At 42.5% G+C, this 22,703-nt stretch overlaps 1 protein-coding gene across 12 annotated transcripts in view; it reads left to right on the plus strand.

The window, feature by feature from the left end:
• The window catches only part of SPIDR (scaffold protein involved in DNA repair), a 502,324-nt gene that overhangs the window by 466,559 nt on the left and 13,062 nt on the right, over positions 1-22,703 (plus strand). For all 12 annotated transcript variants that reach the window (XM_008000554.3, XM_008000557.3, XM_008000556.3 and 9 more), the window contains 2 exons: positions 18,440-18,650; positions 19,269-19,421. In XM_008000554.3, coding sequence (XP_007998745.3) covers positions 18,440-18,650; positions 19,269-19,421 — 364 coding nt within the window. The remainder of the gene's footprint in view (positions 1-18,439; positions 18,651-19,268; positions 19,422-22,703) is intronic.

The following is a 22,703-nucleotide window of genomic DNA, read 5'->3' on the forward strand; positions in this document are numbered from 1 at the left end:
TTTTTTTTTAACCATTTAAAAATGTAAGAACCTTGAATAAATATAAAAACCACGCTTAGCTTACAGGCCACACATAAGCAGGGGGCAGGCTGGATTAGCCCACAGGCCTTGGTTTGCTCATGTTCTTCAGGTACTGAGCATGGCTGGAGGACACAGGAACTGTGACGCAGAAAAAAAAACAACCCTTGTGTCTCCTGGCATCCTGTAGGTTGTACTGAACGTGCACTGTGGTGTGTGTCAGGGAGAGGAGACAGGGAGGGCCATCTACTGACAGCCACCGAGTAGGGTGCAAGCTTGTTACCTAAGGATGCCATAGGTGCTGTGCAAGAACACAGCGCTGATACATATGATCATCATATGAAAGAACTTTAAGGCTTTATCTCAATTTAATTTTTACATTTCAGATGTAAGGAGTGTGCTTTAGGTGATATGCTAGTAACTGTCAATTGCCTTTCCTTTCCTTCTCTGCAGAAAGTGTGTGTGTGTTTCTGCAGCTTAACCTGTGGATTATCTAGTGCTTGCCAATGCATAGTGTTGCCCCCAGAAAGGAAATCAGAGGGCTGAGTTGTGAATATAAATGAACCACATTTAGCTCTTTATTTTTTATTATCAATACTTCACCTTTAATTTCTGTGAGAGATTTTTCAGATTTTCTAACCATTCTCATGTATATATCATTTTAGCAGCAATAGTGTCACTGTTCTTAATTCCAAGTGGAGGAGACCAAGGCTAGGCCTGGTATCTGCTATCTCTGATACACACAACCAAACCTTGGTGGAGCCTGGCATGGGTTTCCTAAACTTACTCAGCCCAGTGTCCCATGGTGCTTCCTGACTCCACAGTCCTTCAGTTACCTGGAGCCCTGGGGGTGGAGCAGGGACGCAACACTGGCTGAGCTGCACTGGCTGAGCTTGTGCAGGTACTTCACCACATTGTCTCATGTCCTTGTCTGTCAAATGAATGCGACATTCTCTCACCATATTGGATTGTTCTAGGATGAATTTAGGAGTTTTAAAATACCCTTTTTCGTTTGTTTTCTCTTCATCTGTTCCCCTTTTCATCATTTGACAGCTGATCAGTGCCTCTCATGAAGAATTAGAGAATGACTGACATGAGTCCCTCAGTGGTACTCCCTGTGAGCACCCCAGTGTCCGGCTCAGCAGATAGGAGGATAGGGCTCCCAGCAAGGACGAGGCAGGGCATGTACTATGTCTCATACTTTCCAAGCCTGAGGAGACCTAAGACTGCCTTCACGTTCCTCTGCTCACCTTGAGAAGGGTCAGTGTGTGTGGGGATGCCCTTGACATCTGGCACATTCCTGCTCTTCTGGGTCATGGGCCAGGCTGTGGCTCTCTGTGAAGGTGCCATTCACCCACAGGGAGAATGCTGTCCTCATAGCAGCCACATGGCAGTTGCAGCTTACACTCCTGCCCATGGCCCTCTGGCTGAGACTGAGATTGAAAGTAAAGAAAGCAGATGTCAAAATGCTTGCACCAAAACCAGTTGGAGGGGAACTCTGGGGCAGAGAAAGACCAAGAGTGAAGCAGGTCATCCACCTTGCCTTGTGAAGGGGTCCTCCCTCAGGGAAGTAGAGAAGATATGTTAATTACCTCCTATCCGAAAAACAGGCTCCCACCAGTGCAAGTGCAGCTTTCAGTGAGCATGACTTCCAGTGGGCATGTGTGCCTAGGAATCAGTGGTCCTATAGCCACAAAACAGTCAAAGGCCTGGAACCCAATGGAACAGGTTCCATGATCCACTGAAATTCTGTCTGTCTCCTGTAGTCTGCTTTTGTAAGAGAATCACCAGAAACCAGCTATCTCAAGAAGGAATTGAAATAAACTGAGTCCTGGGGCCAGTCCATAGTGAAGCCAGTGGCCTGCATCCTTGGCAGTGAGAGGTGACTTTCAGAATGGCACCATGAGTCACTGCTGGAACTCGAGCCATAAAAACAGACCTAGACTAGGTGTGGTGGCTCACACCTGTCATCCTAGCACTTTGGGAGGCTGAGGCTAGAGGATCTCTTGAGGCTAGGAGTTCCAGACCAGCCTGGGCAACAAAGCACAACCCCATCTCTACAAAAAAATAAAAAATTAGCCAGGCATGGTGCTGCATACCTATCATCTCAGCTACTTGGGAGGCTGACGTGGGGGGATCCTGTGAGCCCAGGAGGTTGCTGCAGTGAGCTGTGATTGCACCACTGCACTCCAGCCTGGGTGACAGAGTAAGACCTTGTCTCAAAAAAAAAAAAAAAAAAACAGATTCAGTTGTATTTATATTACACTAAAGACTAAGTCATGAAGGTGAAAAAGATAGTTTTCATATTTAACTTTTATTTTGTAATAATTATAGTTTCACAGTAGATTGCAAAGAAATATACCGGGGAGTCTGGTGCACCCCTCCACCCCCATGTTAATATCCCACACCCACAGTAACCACAGTAAAAACCAAAACCAGCTGGGCGCAGTGGCTCACGCCTGTAATCCCAGCACTTTGGGAGGCCAAGGCAGGCGGATCACAAGGTCAGGAGATCGAGACCATCCTGGCTAATGGTCCTGGCTAATTTTTAGTGGAAACTCTGTCTCCACTAAAAATACAAAAAAAGTAGCTGGGCGCGGTGGCAAGCGCCTGTAGTCCCAGCTACTTGGGAGGCTGAGGCAGGAGAATGGCGTGAACCTGGGAGGCGGAGCTTGCAGTGAGCCGAGATCACGCCACTGCACTCCAGTCTGGGCAACAGAGTGAGACTCCGTCTCAACAACAACAACAAAAAAAAAAACAAGAAACTGACACAGGCACAATCCATGGAGCACATTCAGGTTTCAACATCCTTGTGTGCACTCTGTGTGTGTGTGTGCATGCGCTTCTGTGCAGTTTTGTCACATGTACAGCCTTGCATCACCATCACTGCAGTCAGAATCCTCTGCTGTGCCATCACCACCGATTCCTGTGTTGCCCTTTATAGCCACGTCGATCGTTTTTTCATCCCTACCCCTGGCAACCACTCACATGTTCTCTGTCATTATAATTATGTTGTTTTATGGTTGTTACATAACTAGAACCATGCAATATATATCTGTATTAGTTTCCTAGGATTATCATATAAAGTTCCAAAAACTAGATAGCTTAAAACAATAGAAATGTATTCTCTCACACTTCTGGAGGCCAGAAGTCTGAAATCAAGGTGTTAGCAGTGGCCAGGCATAGTGGCTCACACCTGTAATCTCAGCACTTTGGGAGGCTGAGGCAGGAGGATCACTTGAGGCCAGGAGCCCGAGACCACCTTGGCCAACATAGTGAGGCTCCATCTCTATTTAAATTGTTTTTTAGGTCCGGTGCTGTGGCTCACACCTGTAATACCAGCACTTTGGGAGGCTGAGGCAGGTAGATCATCTGAGGTCAGGAATTGGAGATCAGCCTATCCAACATGGTGAAACCCCATCTCTACTAAAACTACAAAAAATTAGCTGGGTATGGTGGTGCACGCCTGTAGTCCCAGCTACTTGGGAGGCTAAGGCAGGAGAGGCAGAGGCTGAAGTGAGCCAAGATCGCTCCATTGCACTCCAGCCTGGGTGACAGAGTGAGACTCTGTCTAAAAACAAAAAAATTCATTAAAGAAATACAAGGTGTTGGCCGGGCATGGTGGCTCACGCCTGTAATCCCAGCACTTTGGGAGGCCGAGGCGAGGGGATCACAAGGTCAGGAGATCGAGACCACGGTGAAACCCCGTCTCTACTAAAAATACAAAAAATTAGCAGGGCGCAGTGGCGGGCGCCTGTAGTCCCAGCTACTCAGGAGGCTGAGGCAGGAGAATGGCGTGAACCCGGGAGGCGGAGCTTGCAGTGAACCGAGATCGCGCCACTGCACTCCAGCCTGGATGACAGCGCGAGACTCCGTCTCAAAAAAAAAAAAAAAAAAAAAAAAAAAAAAAAGAAATACAAGGTGTTGGCTAACAGCATTATCTAGAGATTCATCCAAAGGACTAATAATGTTGAACATCTTTTCATGTTTTTACTTGCCATCCATATGTCCTCTTTGGTAAAATGCCTGTTCACATCTTTTGCCCATTGTCTAATTGAATTGCTTGTTTGTTGGTTTATTGTTGAGTCTTTAAAGTTATTTCTATTTTCTAAATACAAAACCTTTGTCAGATACAGGATTTGCAAATATTTTCTCAGGATTTCTAAATTGTATTTTCACCCTTTTAATGATTTTTTAACACAGTAGAGGTTTTTAATTTTGATACAGTCAGATTTATCAAATTTTTCTCTTACAGATCACAGTTTTGTTGTCAAGTCTAAGAGAAATCAAGTCTCTTTGCCTATCATCAGTCCCAAAGTTATTCTTTTGTGTTCTTTTCTAGAAAATTTAATTTTACACCTTACCTTCCAAGTCCATGATGCATTTGGAGTTGGGTTTTGTATAAGGTGCATGGTTTAGGTCAAGGTTAATTTTTTCACCTTTGGATACCCATTCATTCCAGCACCATTTGTTGATAGATCATCCTTCCTCCATTAACTTGCTGTTGCACCTTTGTCAAAAATTAATTGGGCATATTTGTGTGGGAGAGATCTATTTTTTCCTGATAAATTTGCCCTGGTAATATTTTTGCCTAATTACTAGCATTATAGGTATCTATATCATCTATGCTTAAATACTTTTCCTGGGGTGGGCGTGTTGGCTTATGCCTGTAATCCCAGCACTTTGGGAGGCCGAGGCAGGTGGATCAGCTGAGGTCAGGAGTTCAAGACCAGCCTGGCCACTATGATGAAACCCCGTCTCTACAAAAATACAAAAATTAGCCGGGCATGATGGCAGGTGCCTATAATCCCAGCTGCCCAGGAAGCTGAGGCTGGAGAATCACTTGAACCCAGGAGGAGGAGGTTGCAGTGAGCTGAGATTGTGCCACTACACTCCAGCCTGGGCGACAGAGTGAGACTCCATCTCAAAAAAAAAAAAAAAAAAAAAAACTTTTCCTGATTACATAGGGCTATAAAAATTTTTATTAGAGTTTTTTCTTTTAGAGCAGTTTTAGGTTCACAACAAAATTGAGAGGAAGGTACAGAGATTTTTCCATACACTTTCTACTCCCACACATGTACAGCCTCCCCATTATCAACATCCCTACCAGGGCGGCACATTGCTTACAACTAATCAACCTGTACTGACACATCATACTCACCCAGAGTCCACAGTTTACATAAGGGTTCACTCTTGGTGGTGTAATTTTATGGGCTTGCACAAATATGTAATGACATGTATCTACCGTCATAGTATCATATGGAGCTAAAAACCTGTGCTCCACCTGTTTATTCCCCCTCCCCACAAATCCCTGGCAGACATTCTTATTTTTACCATCTCCATAGTTTTGCCTTTTCGGAATGTTGTATACAGTTGGAATCTTACAATCTGTAGCCTTTCAGATGGACTTCTTTCACTTAATAATATGCATTTAAGTTTCCATGACTTTTCATGGCTAGATAGCCCGTTTCCTTTTGAGCACTGAATAATGTTCCATTGTCTGGATGTACCACATAGTTCAGTGTAGTTATTCATTCACCTACTGAAGGACATCTTGGTTGCTTCTGGGTTTTGGCAATTATGAATAAGAAGACTATTTATTTATTTATTTATTTATTTATTTTTGAGACAGAGTCTCACTCTGTTGCCCAGGTTGGAATGCAATGGCACAGTCTTGGCTCACTGCAACCTCTGCCTCCCGGGTTCAAGAGATTTTCTTACCTCAGCCTCTCGAGTAGCTGGGATTACAGGCATCTGCCACTACGCCCAGCTAATTTTTGTTTGTTTTTTGAGACGGAGTCTCTCTGTGTTGCCCAGGCTGGAGTGCAGTGGCGTGACCTTGGCTCACTGCAACCTCCACCTCCCAGGTTCAAGCAGTTCTCCTGTCTCCACCTCCCAAGTAGCTGGAATTACAGGCACGCACCACCATGCCGGGTAATTTTTGTATTTTTAGTAGAGACAGGGTTTCACAGTGTTAGCCAGGCTGGTTTCAAACTCCTAACCTCAGGTGATTCATCCACCTCTGCCTCCTAAAGTGCTGGCATTGCAGGTGTAAGCAACGGCGCCCAGCCTAATTTCTGTATTTTTTAGTGGAGATGGGGTTTTACCATGTTGGCCAGGCTGGTCTCGAACTCCTGACCTCAAGTGATCTGCCCGCCTCTGCCTCCCAAAGTGCTGGGATTACAGGCCTGAGCCACCGTGCCCGGACAGAGAAGAAATCTATTTTTAATAAACTTTTAGCAATGTAATGGTAGAACTGCTTTAATTAGTTACTGATGTCTTTTTCCAGATGATTTTATTGTTACTGACTTTGTTCATAACTCCAATAGTAGAGATAATTTTGTAGTTAATTTCAAAGGAGATTAGAACATTTTGGTATGTTAATAGATTGAAAGAGAGACCACTGGCCAAATCCAGAGTATTTACAAAAGCATCTAAAATTTTTGGACATTGTCAGAACTTCCAACCTCAGATAATCTTACAGAAATCTTTGCCCTTGCTGAAATATTCACCCTTTTTTTTTTTTTTTTTTTTGAGATGCTCTGTCACTCAGGCTAGAGTGCGGTGGTATGATCATAGCACACTGCAACCTCCACCTACTGGGTTCAAGCAATTCTCATGCCTCAGCCTCCAGAGGATCTGGGATTACAGGCGTGCACCATCAGGCCTAGCTAATTTTTATATTTTTAGTAGAGATGGGGTTTCACCACATTGGCCAGGCTGCTCTCGAACTCCTGACCTCAAGTGATGCACCCGCCTTGGCCTCCCAGAGTGCTGGGATTACCACGCCTGGCCAGAGAAGAAATCTATTTTTAATAAAATTTTAGCAGTGTAGTGGTAGTACTGCTGTATTTTTTTAGATATAAAACATTTATTAAAAGATAGTAAATAAAATAACAAATGAACAGATCTTTTGAAAAAAGCCATTCACGTAAAAATGGACAATCTACAAAGATGAAAGCATGATAAAATGCATACAGTTGTAAAACAAAGTTCCAAGTTTTCAATGGCAATAAAATATAAATAATTTACTTATTATTCCAAGCTTCTTTGAAAAAGCACAATGTAGCTAGGTTAGAAATATTGCTAAAACTTACTTTCAAGTACATTAGTTGGGTATCATGTATCCCAATTATAGAAGTGAATACATGCTTGTACATGAAAGTGAGAAAGATAGTATGACATAGATAACTCCATCATCCAAAGATAAGCACTGCTAAAATACACATATAAATTCTCGTTTGTTTCTAAGGGTCCTCTCTGCCTCATTTTTCAAAGAACACTATTCCTCATTTCTTTTTAAAAAACAGGTATGCCATCATATTTTTCTACCCACCCATCAAACCTTCTTCCATGTAGCAACATTCTCATATAATGAAAATCCAAGATATTTTTACCAAAAGTTTAAGGTGAGATGGGAAACTGTTGTGTGTTTCTTTCTTCTTGGATAAAATTGTGATGCCTGCCGGGCGCGGTGGCTCACGCCTGCAATCCCAGCACTTTGGGAGGCCGAGGCAGGTGGATGACGAGGTCAGGAGATTGAGAACATCCTGGTCAACATGGTGAAACCCCTTCTCCACCAAACATACAAAAACTAGCGGGGCGTAGTGGTGAGTTCCTGTATTCCCAGCCACTCAGGAGGCTGAGGCGCAGGAGAACTGCCCGAATCAGAGTCTGAGGTTGCAGTGAGCCGAGATCGCGCCACTGCACTCCAACCTGGCGACAGAGTGAGACTCCGTCTCAAAAAAAAAAAAAAAGAAAAGAAAAGAAAAACAGATAGTAGTGCTTTAGGTGTTTTGTGTTTTTGTTTTTGTTTTTGTTTTTGTTTTTTTTGAGACGGAGTGCCACTCTGTTGCCCAGGCCATCTCAGCTCACTACAACCTCCACCTCCTGGGTCCACGCCATTCTCCTGCCTCAGCCTCCCGAGCAGCTGGGACTACAGGCGCCCGCCACCACCCCCGGCCAATTTTTTGTATTTTTAGCAGAGACTGGGTTCCACCACGTCAGCCAGGATAGTCAGGATCTCCTGACCTCGCAATCCACCCGCCTCGACCTCCCAAATTGCTGGGACTGCACATGTGAACCGCACCTGGCCGCCTTAGGTGATTTTTAAAAATAACCTGACTCTTGACTATTTTTCAAATGTAATGGAAATTCAGAGTTGTCCAAAATAACCTACAAAGGTGTAGAATAACATGCTGTTTTGCTTTATAAGTAAGTCTACACACTTATAATATTTCATGAGAAAACGTTTTCTGTATTGCCATCTATTTTTAGATAAAAACTTTTTTGAAATATTCTATTAAAAGGTTACAGAAAAGAATAATCAGCTTTGCAGTCTGATTGGAACAAGAGAATGTACTATTATATATACAATAACTAGAAAAATAAACTTTCATGGTATGTTTTTTAAATGCTTAATTCAAACTAATACTGTACTGGTAGGATTATCAATAAGAACTCTTAAATAAGGCCAGGCACCGTGGCTCATTCCTGTAATCCCAGCAGTTTGGGAGGCTGAGGCAGGTGGATTGCTTGAGCTCAGGAGTTCAAGACCAGCCTGGCCAAAATAGAAAAATCCCATCTCTGCAAGAAATACAAAAATTAGCCGGGTGTGGTGCTGTGCTCCTGTAGTCCCAGTTACTTGGGAGGCTAAGGCAGAATTGCTTGAGCCCAGGAGGCAGGGGTTGCAGTGAGCTGAAATTGCACCATTGCACTCCAGCCTGGGGGCCAGAGTGAGGCCCTGTCTGAGAGAAAAAAAAAAAAAAAACTCTTAAATATTTTTAACATTTTCTAAAATTGGCTAAAAGAAAGCAAGCATTCTTTAAATTAGCAGATCAATAGCAGAAAAAGTATTGCACTCCAAAATCTCAGCTGCAAGATAAATACAAACTCAGGTTACAAATCAATAGTGTCTCAATATGTATGAAGTTACATTGATGAAAATTTCACATAACACTAAATGGTGGAAAAGCTCATGCAGTCATCCAGACTCTAATATCACGTTATATATTAAGGAGTCATTATCCAACTTTAGACACCAGAATTTTGATTCTGTAAATATCTCTGAGTGACCATCTACATTTCCAGCTTTATCAGACTCCATTTTCCCCATCAAAGCTTTTGTTTTTTTTAAGCCCAAGAAGAATAAGACAAAATGAAGAAAAATGGGTATGTGGTACACAGATCCCTCTAGGTGACACAAGAACTGACATGTCTGACTCAGAGAACATATTCAATAAATAACTGTTTATTAAATGAAAAAAAAAGCCATAAGAACAATAGTCAGAATTGAGGTAAAGTAGGTGGCCTGCATTTAAAAAATAGTTTCCCTAATCTTTCTACCGCTTCAAGCATCACTTGGATCAACACATTTTTTTTTGTTGCAAACTCCTGATGCAAAGTCATTGATTATTCCCTGCTCACTGGTTGTAAGAAAAAAAAGGGGATATTACATTTAGTGAAAACAACAACTGGTTGAAAAGAACCTCAGTGAATAGATCTCACTGGAAGAGAAAAGAAGTTTATATGTCGGGCCCCACACTTGGCTTCAACCCGTAAGTGCGTTCTCTTTATTTCATTTCTCCTTTAAAATCGCTGCTTATGCTTAATGGTTAATAATAATAGAAATGGCTAACAATTGCCACACTTACTACTCCCCTGAATGTCTTCAGCCTCTTATTCAGAAATTTCACATAACATCTAGTCAATATAAAGGGAATAATAAGCTGCGATTAAAAGTAATATAAAGCCATTGATACCTTTTTGTTGTACTGTATTAAGTAATTGTAGATTAAACTCATACCTTCCCACTATTTTTTTTATTATACTTTATGTTCTAAGGTACATGTGCACAACGTGCAGGTTTGTTACATATGTATACATGTGCCATGTTGGTGTGCTGCACCCGTTAACTCGTGATTTACATTATGTATATCTCCTAATGCTATTCCTCCCCGCTCCCCCAACCCCACAACAGGCCCTGGTGTGTGATGTTCCTCTTCCTGTGTCCAGGTGTTCTCATTGTTCAATTCCCACCTATGAGTGAGAACATGTGGTGTTTGGTTTTCTGTTCTTGCGATAGTTTCCTGAGAGGGATGGTTTCCAGCTGCATCCATGTCCCTACAAAGGACACGAACTCATCCTTTTTTATGGCTGCATAGTATTCCATGGTGTATATGTGCCACATTTTCTTAATCCAGTCTGTCACTGATGGAGATTTGGATTGACCAAGTCTTTGCTATTGTGAATAGTGCTGCAGTAAACATACATGTGCATGTGTCTTTATAGCAGCATGACTTATAATCCTTTGGGTATATCCCTAGTAATGGGATGGCTGGGTCAAATGGTATTTCTAGTTCTAGATCCTTGAGGAATCGCCACACTGTTTTCCACAATGGTTGCACTAGTTTACTGTCCCACCAACAGTGTAAAAGTGTTCCTATTTCTCCACATCCTCTCCAGCACCTGTTTCCTGATTTTTTAATGATTGCCATTCTGACTGGTGTGAGATGGTATCTCATTGTGGTTTTGATTTGCATTTCTCTGATGGCCAGTGATGATGAGCATTTTTTCATGTGTATGTTGGCTGTATGAATGTCTTCTTTTGAGAAGTGTCTGCTCATATCCTTTGCCCACTTTTTGATGGGGTTGTTTGTTTTTTTCTTGTAAATTTGATTGAGTTCTTTATAGGTTCTGGATCTTAGCCCTTTGTCAGATGAGTAGACTGCAAAAATGTTCTCCCATTCTGGAGGTTGCCTGTTCACTCTGATGGTAGTTTCTTTTGCTGTGTAGAAGCTCTTTAATTAGATCCCATTTGTCAATTTTGGCTTTTGTTGCTGTTGCTTTTGGTATTTGAGACATGAAGTCCTCGCCCACGCCTATGTCCTGAATGGTATTCCCTAGGTTTTCTTCTAGAGTGTTTATGGTTTTACGTCTGACATTTAAGTCTCTAATCCATCTTGAATTAATTTTCGTATAAGGAGTAAGGAAAGGATCCACTTTCAGCTTTCTACTTATGGCTAGCCAATTTTCCCAGCACCATTTATTAAATAGGGAATCCTTTCCCCCTTTCTTGTTTTTATCAGGTCTGTCAAAGATCAGATGGCTGTAGATGTGTGGTATTATTTCTGAGGGCTCTGTTCTGTTCCATTGGTCTATATCTCTGTTTTGGTGCCAGTACCATGCTGTTATGGTTACTTTAGCCTTGTAGTATAGTCTGAAGTCAGGTAGCGTGATGCCTCCAGCTTTGTTCTTTTGGCTTAGGATTGTCTTGGCAATGTGGGCTCTTTTTTGGTTCCATATGAACTTTAAATCAGTTTTTTCCAATTCTGTGAAGAAAGTCATTGGTAGCTTAATGGGGATGGCATTGAATCTATAAATTACCTTGGGCAGTATGGCCATTTTCACAATATTGATTCTTCCTATCCATGAGCATGGTATGTTCTTCCATTTGTTTATGTCCTCTTTTATTTCACTGAGCAGTGGTTTGTAGTTCTCCTTGAAGAGGTCCTTTACATCCCTTGTAAGTTGTATTCCTAGGTATTTTATTCTCTTTGAAACTATTGTGAATGGGAGTTCATTCATGATTTGGCTCTCTGTTTGTCTGTTACTGGTGTGTAAGAATGCTAGTGATTTTTGCACATTGGTTTTGTATCCTGAGACTTTGCTGAAGTTGCTTATCAGCTTAAGGAAATTTTGGACTGAGACTATGGGATTTTCTAAATATACAATCATGTCATCTGCAAACAGGGACAATTTGACTTCTTCTTTTCCTAACTGAATCCCCTTGATTTCTTTCTCTTGCCTGACTGCCCTAGCCAGAACTTCCAACACTATGTTGAATAGGAGTGGTGAGAGAGGGCATCCCTGTCTTGTGCCAGTTTTCAAAGGGAATGCTTCCAGTTTTTGTCCATTCAGGATGATATTGGCTGTGGGTTTGTCATAAATAGCTCTTATTATTTTGAGATACGACCATCAATACCGAATTTATTGAGAGTTTTTAGCATGAAGGGCTGTTGAATTTTGTCAAAGGCCTTTTCTGCATCCGTTGAGATAATCATGTGGTTTTTGTCTTTGGTTGCATTTGTATGCTGGATTACATTTATTGATTTGCGTATGTTGAACCAGCCTTGCATCCCAGGGATGAAGCCCACTTGATCATGGTGGATAAGCTTTTTGATGTGCTGCTGGATTCGGTTTGCCAGTATTTTTTTGCATCGATGTTCATCAGGGATATTGGTCTAAAATTCTCTTTTTTTGTTGTATCTCGGTCAGGCTTTGGTATCAGGGTGATGTTGACCTTGTAAAATGAGTTAGGGAGGATTCCCTCTTTTTTATTGATTGGAATACTTTCAGAAGGAATGGTACCAGTTCCTCCTTGTACCTCTGGTAGAATTCGGCTTTGAATCCATCTGGTCCTGGACTTTTTTTGGTTGGTAGGCTATTAATTATTGCCTCCATTTCAGAGCCTGCTATTGGTCTATTCAGGGATTCAACTTCTTCCTGATTTAGTCTTGGGAGAGTGTAAGTGTCCAGGAAATTATCCATTTCTTCTAGCTTTTCTAGTTTATTTGCATAGAGGTGTTTATATTATTCTCTGATGGTAGTTTGTATTTCTGTGGGGTCAGTGGTGATACCCCCTTTATCATTTTTTTATTGCATCTATTTGATTCTTCTCTCTTTTCTTCTTTATTAGTTTTGCTAGCGGTCTGTCAATTTTGTTGATCTTTTCAAAAACCCAACTCCTGGATTCATTGATTTTTTGGAGGGTTTTTTGTGTCTCTATCTCCTTCAGTTCTGCTCTGATCTTAGTTATTTCTTGCCTTCTGCTAGCTTTTGAATGTGTTTGCTCTTGCTTCTCTAATTCTTTTAATTGCGATGTTAGAGTGTCAATTTTAGATCTTTCCTGCTTTCTCTTGTGGGCATTTAGTGCTATACATTTCCCTCTACACACTGCTTTAAATGTGTCCCAGAGATTCTGGTATGTTGTATCTTTGTTCTCATTGGTTTCAGAGAACATCTTTATTTCTGCCTTCATTTCGTTATGTACCCAGTAGTCATTCAGGAGCAGGTTGTTCAGTTTCCATGTCATTGAGCAGTTTTGATTGAGTTTCTTAATCCTGAGTTCTAGTTTGATTGCACTGTGGTCTGAGAGACAGTTTGTTATACTTTCTGTTCTTGTACATTTTCTGAGGAGTGCATTACTTCCAACTGTGTGGTCAATTTTGGAATAAGTGCGATGTGGTGCTGAGAAGAATATATATTCTGTTGATTTGGGGTGGAGAGTTCTATAGATGTTTAATAGATCTGCTTGGTGCAGAGCTGAGTTCAATTCCTGGATATCCCTCTTGACTTTCTGTCTCGTTGATCTGTCTAATGTTGACAGTGGGGTGTTAAAGTCTCCCATTATTATTGTATGGGAGTCTAAGTCTCTTTGTAAGTCTCTAAGGACTTGCTTTATGAATCTGGGTGCTCCTATATTGGGTGCGTATATATTTAGGATAGTTAGCTCTTCCTGATGAATTGATCCCTTTACCATTATGTAATGGCCTTCTTTGTCTCTTTTGATCTTTGATGGTTTAAAGTCTGTTTTATCAGAGACTAGTATTGCAACCCTGCTTTTTTTTGTTCTCCATTTGCTTGGTAGATCTTCCTTCATCTCTTTATTTTGAGCCTATGTGTGTCTCTGCATGTGAGATAGGTCTCTTGAATACAGCAAACTGATGGGTCTTGACTCTTTATCCAATTTGCCAGTCTATGTCTTTTAATTGGAGCATTTAGCCCATTTACCTTTAAGGTTAACATTGTGATGTGTGAGCTTGATCCTGTCATTATGATGTTAGCTGGTTATTTTGCTCATTAGTTGATGCAGTTTCTTCCTAGCATTGATGGTCTTTACATTTTGGCATGTTTTTTGCAGTGGCTGGTACCGGTCGTTCCTTTCCATGTTTAGTGCTTCCCTCAGGAGCTCTTGTAGGGCAGGCCTGGTGGTGACAGAATCTCTCAGCATTTGCTTTTCTGTAAAGGATTTTATTTCTCCTTCACTTCTGAAACTTAGTTTGGCTGGATATGAAATTCTGGGTTGAAAATTCTTTTCTTTAAGCATGTTGAATATTGGCCCCCACTCTCTTCTGACTTGTAGAGTTTCTGCAAAGAGATCCGCTGTTTGTCTGATGGGCTTCCCTTTGTGGGTAACCCAGTCTTTCTCTCTGGCTGCCCTTAACATTTTTTGCTTCATTTCAACTTTGGTGAATCTGATAATTATGTGTGTTGGAGTTGCTCTTCTCGAGGAGTATCTTTGTGGTATTCTCTGTATTTCCCGATTTTGAATGTTGGCCTGCCTTGCTAGGTTGGGGAAGTTCTCCTGGATAATATCCTGAAGAGTGTTTTCCAACTTGGTTCCATTCTCCCTGTCACTTTCAGGTACAACAGTCAGATGTAGTTTGGTGTTTTCACATAGTCCCATATTTCTTGGAGGTTTTGTTCATTTCTTTTTACTCTTTTTTCTCTAAACTTCTCTTCTCACTTCATTTCATTCTTTTGATCTTCAGTCACTGATACCCTTTCTTCCAGTTGATCGAGTCAGTTACTGAAGCTTGTGCATTTGTCACGTAGTTCACATGTCATGGTTTTCATCTCTATCAGGTCGTTTAAGGACTTCTCTACATTGGTTATTCTAGTTAGGCATTTGTCAAATCTTTTTTCAAGGTTTTTAGTTTCTTTGCACTGGGTTCGTAATTCCTCCTTTAGCTCATAGAAGTTTGATTGTCTGAAGCCTTCTTCTCTCAACTTGTCAAAGTCATTCTCCATCCAGCTTTGTTCCGTTGCTGGTGAGGAGCTGTGTTCCTTTGGAGGGGAGAGGCACTCTGATTTTTAGAATTTCCAGCTTTTCTGCACTGCTTTTTCCCCATCTTTGTGGTTTTATCTACCTTTGGTCTTTGATGATGGTGATGTACAGATGGGGTTTTGGTGTGGATGTCCTTTCTGTTTAATATTTTTCCTTCTAACAGTCAGGACCCTCAGCTGCAGGTCTGTTGGAGTTTGCTCGAGGTCCACTCCAGACCCTGTTTGCCTGGGTATCAGCAGCGGAGGCTGCAGAAGAGTGAATATTGCTGAACAGCAAATGTTGCTGTCTGATTGTTCCTCTGGAAGCTTTGTCTCAGAGGTATACCTGGCCATAGGAAGTGTGAGGTGTCCGTCTGCCCCTAGTGGGGGATGTCTCCCAGTTAGGCTACTCGGGGATCAGGGACCCACTTGAGCAGGCAGTCTTTCCGTTCTCAGAGCTCAAACTCTGTGCTGGGAGAACCTCTGCTCTCTTCAAAGCTGTCAGAGAGGGACATTTACATCTGCAGAGGTTTCTGCTGTCTTTTGTTTAGCTATGCCCTGTCCCCAGAGGTGGAGTCTACAGAGGCAGGCAGGCCTCCTTGAGCTGCAGTGGGTTCCACCCAGTTCAAGCTTCCCAGCCGCTTTCTTTACCTACTTAAGCCTCAGCAATGGCAGGCACCCCTCTCCCAGCCTTGCTGCCACCTTGCAGTTCAATCTCAGATTGCTGTGCTAGCAATGAGGGAGGCTCTATGGGTGTGGAACCCTCCGGGCCAGGAGTGGGATGTAATCTCCTGGTGTGCTGTTTGCTAAGACCCTTGGTAAAGTGCAGTATTAGGGTGTGAGTGACCCGATTTTCCAGGTGTTGTGTTTCACGGTTTCCCTTGGCTAGTAAAGGGAATTCCTTTCTCCCTTGTGCTTCCCGGGTAAGGCGGTGCCTCGCCCTGCTTTGACTCTCACTCGTTGGGCTACGCCCACTGTCCTGCACCCACTGTCCGACATGCCCCAGTGAGATGAACCCGGTACCTCAGTTGGAAATGCAGAAATCACCCGTCTTCTGTGTCGCTCACGCTGGGACCTGGAGGCTGGAGCTGTTCCTATTTGGCCATCTTGGCACCAACTATCTGCCTTCCCCAGTAATACTGCTTTAATTAGTTACTGATGTCTTTTTCCAGATGATTTTATTGTTACTGACTTTGTTCATAACCCCAGTAGTAGAGATAATTTCATAGTTAATTTCAAAGGAGATTAGAACATTTTGGTTCATTAATAGATTGAAAGAGAGACAACTGGCCAAATCCAGAATATTTACAAAGAGCATCTAAAATCTTTGAAGGTTGTCAGAACTCCCACCCTCAGATAACCTTATAGAAATCTTTGCCCTTCCTGAAATATTCACCAATTTTTTTTTTTTTTTTTTTTTTTGAGATGGAGTTTTGTTCTTGTTGCCCAGGCTGGAGTGCAATGGTGCAAACTCAGCTCACCACAACCTCTGCCTCCCGGGTTCAAGCAGCCTTCCTCAGCCTCCCAAGTAGCTGGGATTACAGGCATGCCCCACCACACCTGGCTAATTTTGTGTTTTTAGTAGAGACAGGGTTTCTCCATGTTGGTCAGGCTGGTCTTCAACTCCTAACCTCAGGTAATCCGCCTGCCTTGGCCTCCCAAAGTGCTGGGATTGCAGGCGTGAGCCACCATGCTTGGCCCACTAATTTTTTTAATTTTTTTTTTCTTTGAGAAGGTGGTCTTGCTCTGTCATCTAGGCTGTAGTGCAATGGTGCAATCACAGCTCACTGCAACATTGACCTCTTGGGCCCAAACAATTCTCCTACCTCAGCCTCCCAAGTAGCTGGGACTACAGGTACTTGCCACCACACCCAGCTTTATTTTTTGTAGAGATGGGGTCTCACTATATAGCCAGGTCTCAAACTCCTGAGCTCAAGTAATCCTCCCACCTCAGCCTCCCAAGTTGCTGGGATTACAGGCGTGAGCCACTGTGCCCAGCCCACTTATTAAATATCAGTATGGACCAATGAATTCATCTTTTATTCAGCAAGTTATATCTATTACTGTATTCATTTTGATGCTCAATTTTACCATATTTAAGCTGGCTCCTGTGTCCTTTGGACACATGCCCATCATTCTTTGAGTACCTCCTTATTTTCTGACACAGAAAGATGTGTCATGATTAATCTTTTGCTCTCTGTGCTCTGGAATCAGCCATCTTTTCAAGAAGTTCTGGTTGATTTTAATGGATAATGGTTTTTTGTTTTTGTTTTTTTTTTAGTTTTAGTTTCAGTTTTTCAGAGATGGCATCTTGCTATGTTTACTAAGCTGAAATGCAGTGGCTATTCACAGGCATGATCTTGGTGTACCACAGCCTCAAACTCCTGAGCTCAAGCAATCCTCTCACCTCAGCCTCCCAAGTAGCTGAGACTGCTCCTGAGTTGCTTATGCCACTGTGCCTGGTTAAGAATGGTATTTAGAAGCCAAGATCCAGGTTCTAGGTGGGCTTCCTGCTATTGGGATATCATTGCTTCTATGCCCTCTCAGTGGACAGAGGAAGGAAATGTGTGTGTATATTCATCCACATACACACATACACAACTGTATCTACTTCTATATTTCTATCTATCTAAAATCATGATTTCATACCAATACTTCCAACTCTAGAGCATTACCACAGAATTTATTCTAAGTTTTGCTGTTTCTATATGTATAACTCCCTTCTCCAACAGCAAGAAGCTTGGCTTCAGTTTCCTCAATATTACTTATTCATATGTCCTGTATGTAATCAACCTCCTGACAATGTAGGCCACCTCCTTCACCCCAACCCCCAGCTACACACCACACAAGTGACCTTCTCTGCCCAGTCCTGTTAACCAGCCATGTGGAATCCTCAGCCTGACCACACTGTGCCAGCAACACCAGCTGAACCTCCAACTAGCCACATCCTCAGGCCCTGGCCCTGCTGGCCATCTTTGGCCCCATTTGCGTCTACTGAGTCCTAAGCCCTGACCAAAAGGAAGGGGCAGAATACCAGTTTAATGGAAATTGAAAAGGCATTACAAGTTTGGAAAATAAGAAAAAGATGAAAAAATATAGAAGGAAAGAAGAAAAGAAAATAATAAAACCTATTGCAGATGCAACAAATATGTGACACCAGCTTTATACCAAGTCCCTGTACAAAGTCTGAGGGCAAGTAAGATCTGTTCCTAACCCTCAGGAAACTTACAACTGCCCAGAAAGAATAATATGTATGTACTAGACAGGAAACAGTGTTGTAATTAACATTGTAAGTATATGAGCAGAGGACCAGGAGGAAAAGAACAGTGGATTCAGCCTGAAGATGTCGGGGGACAAATGGAATGCTGCCAGGGAAGGGTGGCCTGTTCCCAATCAAGGAAGCCTTTAACCAGGTGCAAAGTCGAGGCACCCAGGGCACATGGGGCTAGTGACCAAGATGTGCAAAATCTAGTGTATGTTTTAAAGTGTTTTTGAAATAATATCTTAAATTGTTAGTATATGTATAACTTTTGCTTTTAAATGCTTTTAAAACATTTTTTGATATAATAATCTTTATTGTGTCTTCAAATTATAGCTGAAGAGTCTGCTTCTTCTGGAGCAAAGGGAGATCTGGCTGCTGGTAACCGATGTCACTCTGCAAACGCAGGAGGAGAGTGACCCCAAGCTCCCCAAAACCCTGCTTGTCTATGTGGCCCCCTTGTGTGTGCTGGGCTCTGAAGTCCTGGAGGCACTCGCTGGGGCTGCCCCTCACAGCCTCTTCTTCAAGGACGCTCTCCGTGACCAGGGTGTGCTTGCTTCTCCACAGCTTTGATACAGGGGCGACTGATCGGTGCCCATAGAGTAGCTCTTGTGACCTCTGGATGCCTCCATGTTGCTTGGACGCTGCCAGCACCTTCGCGGAGCCCATCACAGACATGGCCCATGTACCAGCCTCCAGCTTTCACTGACCCTGTAGCGGCTACCTGGGCACAACCAGCTCCATGGAGATGGCTGTTGCTCACTCCAGAATTGTCTGCTGGTGGCACCCTGTACTGCTGCAGAATCCACAAACAAACCAAAAGCTAGAATATTATAAATGCATATACTTAGATCAGCCATCCCCTTTTTCCAGGATCAAACTAAAATCCTGCCTAAGCTATCTTTTTAAATTTTTTATCAAGTCATAATTCACATACCACATAATTTACCGTTTGTGGATTGACTTGAATCTCACATTTGAGTGCTTCTTTAGCTTAGCTCACGGGGTTTGGGAATGTGTACACACAATGCATGTGCTGCTGGACCCAGTCCCATAACTACACCTTCACCTGCATGACTCGACGGGTAGCAAAGGAGACTGCCATTATGAGCACAATTCACTTTTTCTTCAAGGCTTCAGTAACCTGAAGTGTCTCTGTCGGCAGGTCGGATTGTCTGTGCTGAACGGACTGTCATCTTGCTTCAGAAACCCCTTTTGAGTATGGTCTCTGGTGCAAGTTCCTGTGAGCTGCCTGATCCGGTGATGCTTGACAGTCTGGACTCTGCCACACCTGTCAACTCCATCTGCAGTGTTCAAGGTAGGCAGCCGTCTCACAGGAATTGGTGTTTACGCTTTCTTAACTATTATACTTTATATTCATTTACTCATTTATTCACCAAGTATTTGTGGAGTGCCTGCCAAGTTCCAGACACTGGATACATAAAGAACAAAAGCAGAAATTGTTCTTGGTATCAAACTCGATTCTGCACAGAAGGAGGTGAATCAGATGAACACAGACAGGCCTATCCCAGGCTCTGAGTGCTCTAGCCGCTGATACCTGGGCCCACACCTTAGTGGGGAGCTCAGGGAAGGCTTCCCAAAGACAGGAGCCTCAAGCTGAGCTCTGAAGCATAGATGAGACTACTTAGGTCAGGGATGGAGCAGAAGGAACATTCCTGGGAAGAAAGCAGAACTTCGTAAGGCCACTGGCATGAGCAGGCGTGTCCGGAAAGAGGCAGGACAGGCAGCCAGATGGAGGTGGGACTAAGCTGAGGCTGGTGGGCCCACCAGGCTGGTGGTGTCAGGAGTATGCTTTGTCATTGGTACAGGCAGCCTGGTCTGATGTCCTCCCTGCAGAGCAGAGTGGAGGGGCTGGATGGCATTGGGGGCAGCGGTAGAGAAGGAAATTCAAGGGTGGACTTAGGGAAATCGGCAGGTTAAGTGATGAATTGGGCATAGATGGAGGCAGAAGATATATCTGACGACCTCTGAGCTCCTGGCTCAGATAAGGTGATGGTAGTGCTGTTCATTAAGTAGGATGTGGCAGGCAAGGTCAGCTTTAAGGGGACACACTCAGTTCTGTCAGGAGAGTTTGCATGTTTTGCATACATCTGAGATGTTTCAGCAGCTGGTTAGATATGCGAGTCTGGAGCTGAAAACAGCATTAATATTTTCTCTCTTTTAACTTTATAAAACTTAGTAATAAAAGTCATACATGGCTAGTGGAACTAGTGAAAAATAAATGAAGAGAGAGTTAACAGCCCGCCCTCTGTCCCCGGCTTTCTGCTGCACTGGCACATCCAGGAGAGACAGCTGCCCGCCTTGAGGGGGTGTGCGTGCTTGCAAGTCAGATGATTTACTGCACATTATTCTGCCACTTGCTTCTCTGTAGCAGGAATATCTGTCCAGGTGGGGAGAGAGATCCAACTCAAGAGGTTAGTAGTTGCATAGCATCCCCTCATATGAATAAACTCTCCCTCCACTCACGGACATCCAGGATCTCTCGTGTTTTTGCAGTTATTAAACAAGGCTGTAATAAGCGTTCTTGGACATTGATCCTTAACTGATTTCTGTAAAGGAGGATTTCAGCAGTTTGGGGTTCATGGAGATTTTTAAACAACTTTATTGTGCTATACCTATAATACCCTATAATTCACTCCTTTAAAGTGTTTTTAGTATTCACAGAATTGTGCAAACATCACTACAATCTAATTTTAGAGCAAAAACCCACACCTATTATCATTCATGCCCCATTACCACCCACCCTCCCACACCCTAGTCTTAGGAAACCACCAATCTACTATTTGTTTCTATGAATTTGCCTGTTCTGTTTTTGGGGCGGGGGGGTTGTTTCTGTTTTTGTTTTTGTTTTTGTTTTTTTTGTTTTGAGATGGAGTCTCTCTCTGTCACTCAGTGACATGCAGTGGCCGGATCTCTGCTCACTGCAAGCTCTACCTCCCGGGTTCACGCCATTCTTCTGCCTCAGCCTCCCGAGTAGCTGGGACTACAGGCGCCCGCCACCATCCCGGCTAATTTTTTTTGTATTTTTAGTAGAGACGGGGTTTCACCATGTTAGCCGGGATAGTCTCGATCTCCTGACCTCATGAGCCACCCGCTTCGGCCTCCCAAAGTGCTGGGATTACAGGCGTAAGCCACTGTGCCCAGCCAATTACTGCAACTTTTAAGTCTTGAAGTTGGGTGCTGTCAGTTTTCCAACTTTGTTCTTGTTCTTCAATATTGTCTTGGCTATTCTAGGTCATTTTGCCTCTCCATATAAACTTTAGAATCAATTTGTTGATATCCACAAAATAACTTGATGAGATTTTGATTGGGATAGTGTTGAGTCTGTAGATCAGGTGGGGAAAAACTGACATGTTAATACTAGAGCCTTCTTATCCATGAACATGGAATATCTCTGTGTTTATATCTTCTTTGATATCTTTCAGAAGAGTTTTTTAGTTTTCCTCATACAGATCTTATACATATTTTGTTAGATTTATACTGAAGTATTTCATTTATTTTGTTGCTATTGTAAATAGTATTGTTTTTAATTTCAAATTCCAATCATTCATTGCATTTCATAGGAAAACAATTAACTTTTTGATATTAACCCTGCAACTTTGCTGTAATCACTTAGTAGTTCCAGTGGTTTTTTGTTGTTTCTTTGGGATTTTCTACATAGAAAACTAAGTCATCTGTGAACAGTTTTCTTTCTTTCTTCTCAATCTGTGTAGCTTTTATTTTATTTTCTTGTCTTACTGCATTAGCTAGGACTATCAGTACCATGTAGAAAAGCAGTAGTGGGAACATCCTTGCCCTGTTCTTAATCTTAAGGGTTAACCATGTACTTTCTCACCATTGATTATGATGTTAACCAGAGGGGTTTTGTTGTTCCATTTGCTGGAGATAGTATCACTTTGGAAGAAAATAATATTAGCTCTCCTTCCCTTCTTTTATTACACTCTTCCTTTCCATCTACCTACCTTTGCATCTGCACTTTATATTGTTAAGATTGGTAACATTCTGTTGTATAACTATAATTAAGCTTTGCACACATTTTCTACAGATTGATTCTCAAAGATGAAAATCAATAAATGGTATTTATATTATTATGATTATACAAGTTGAGTATCCCATATCCGAAATGCTTGTAACCAGAAGTGTTTTGGATTTTTTATTGGTTTTTTCATTCTTTTTTTTGAGATGGGGTCTTGCTGTGTTGTCCAGGCTGCTCTCAAACTCCTGGGCATATTTTGGTTTTAATGTTTTTGAGACAGGATCATCCAGGCTGGAGTGCATTGGTGTGATCATAGCTTCCTGTAACCTTGAACTCTTGAGCTAAAGCAATACTCCCATGTCAGCCTCCTGAGTAGCTAGGACTACTGGGATGGCACGCACCACCATGCCCAGTTAATTTTTGTTGTTGTTGTTGTTGAGACAGAGTTTCACTGTGTTGCCCAGGCTGCTCTCAAACTCCTGACCTCAAGTAATCCCCCAGCCTTGGCCTTCCAAAGTGCTGGGATTACAAGTGTGAGCCATTGTGGCTAGCCACGTGTCTTTACATAAACAACATATAGTTGGTTCTTGTTTTTCATTCACT

The sequence above is a fragment of the Chlorocebus sabaeus genome, chromosome 8 (genome assembly GCF_047675955.1).
Source record: "Chlorocebus sabaeus isolate Y175 chromosome 8, mChlSab1.0.hap1, whole genome shotgun sequence".
Classification (NCBI taxonomy): domain Eukaryota; kingdom Metazoa; phylum Chordata; class Mammalia; order Primates; family Cercopithecidae; genus Chlorocebus; species Chlorocebus sabaeus.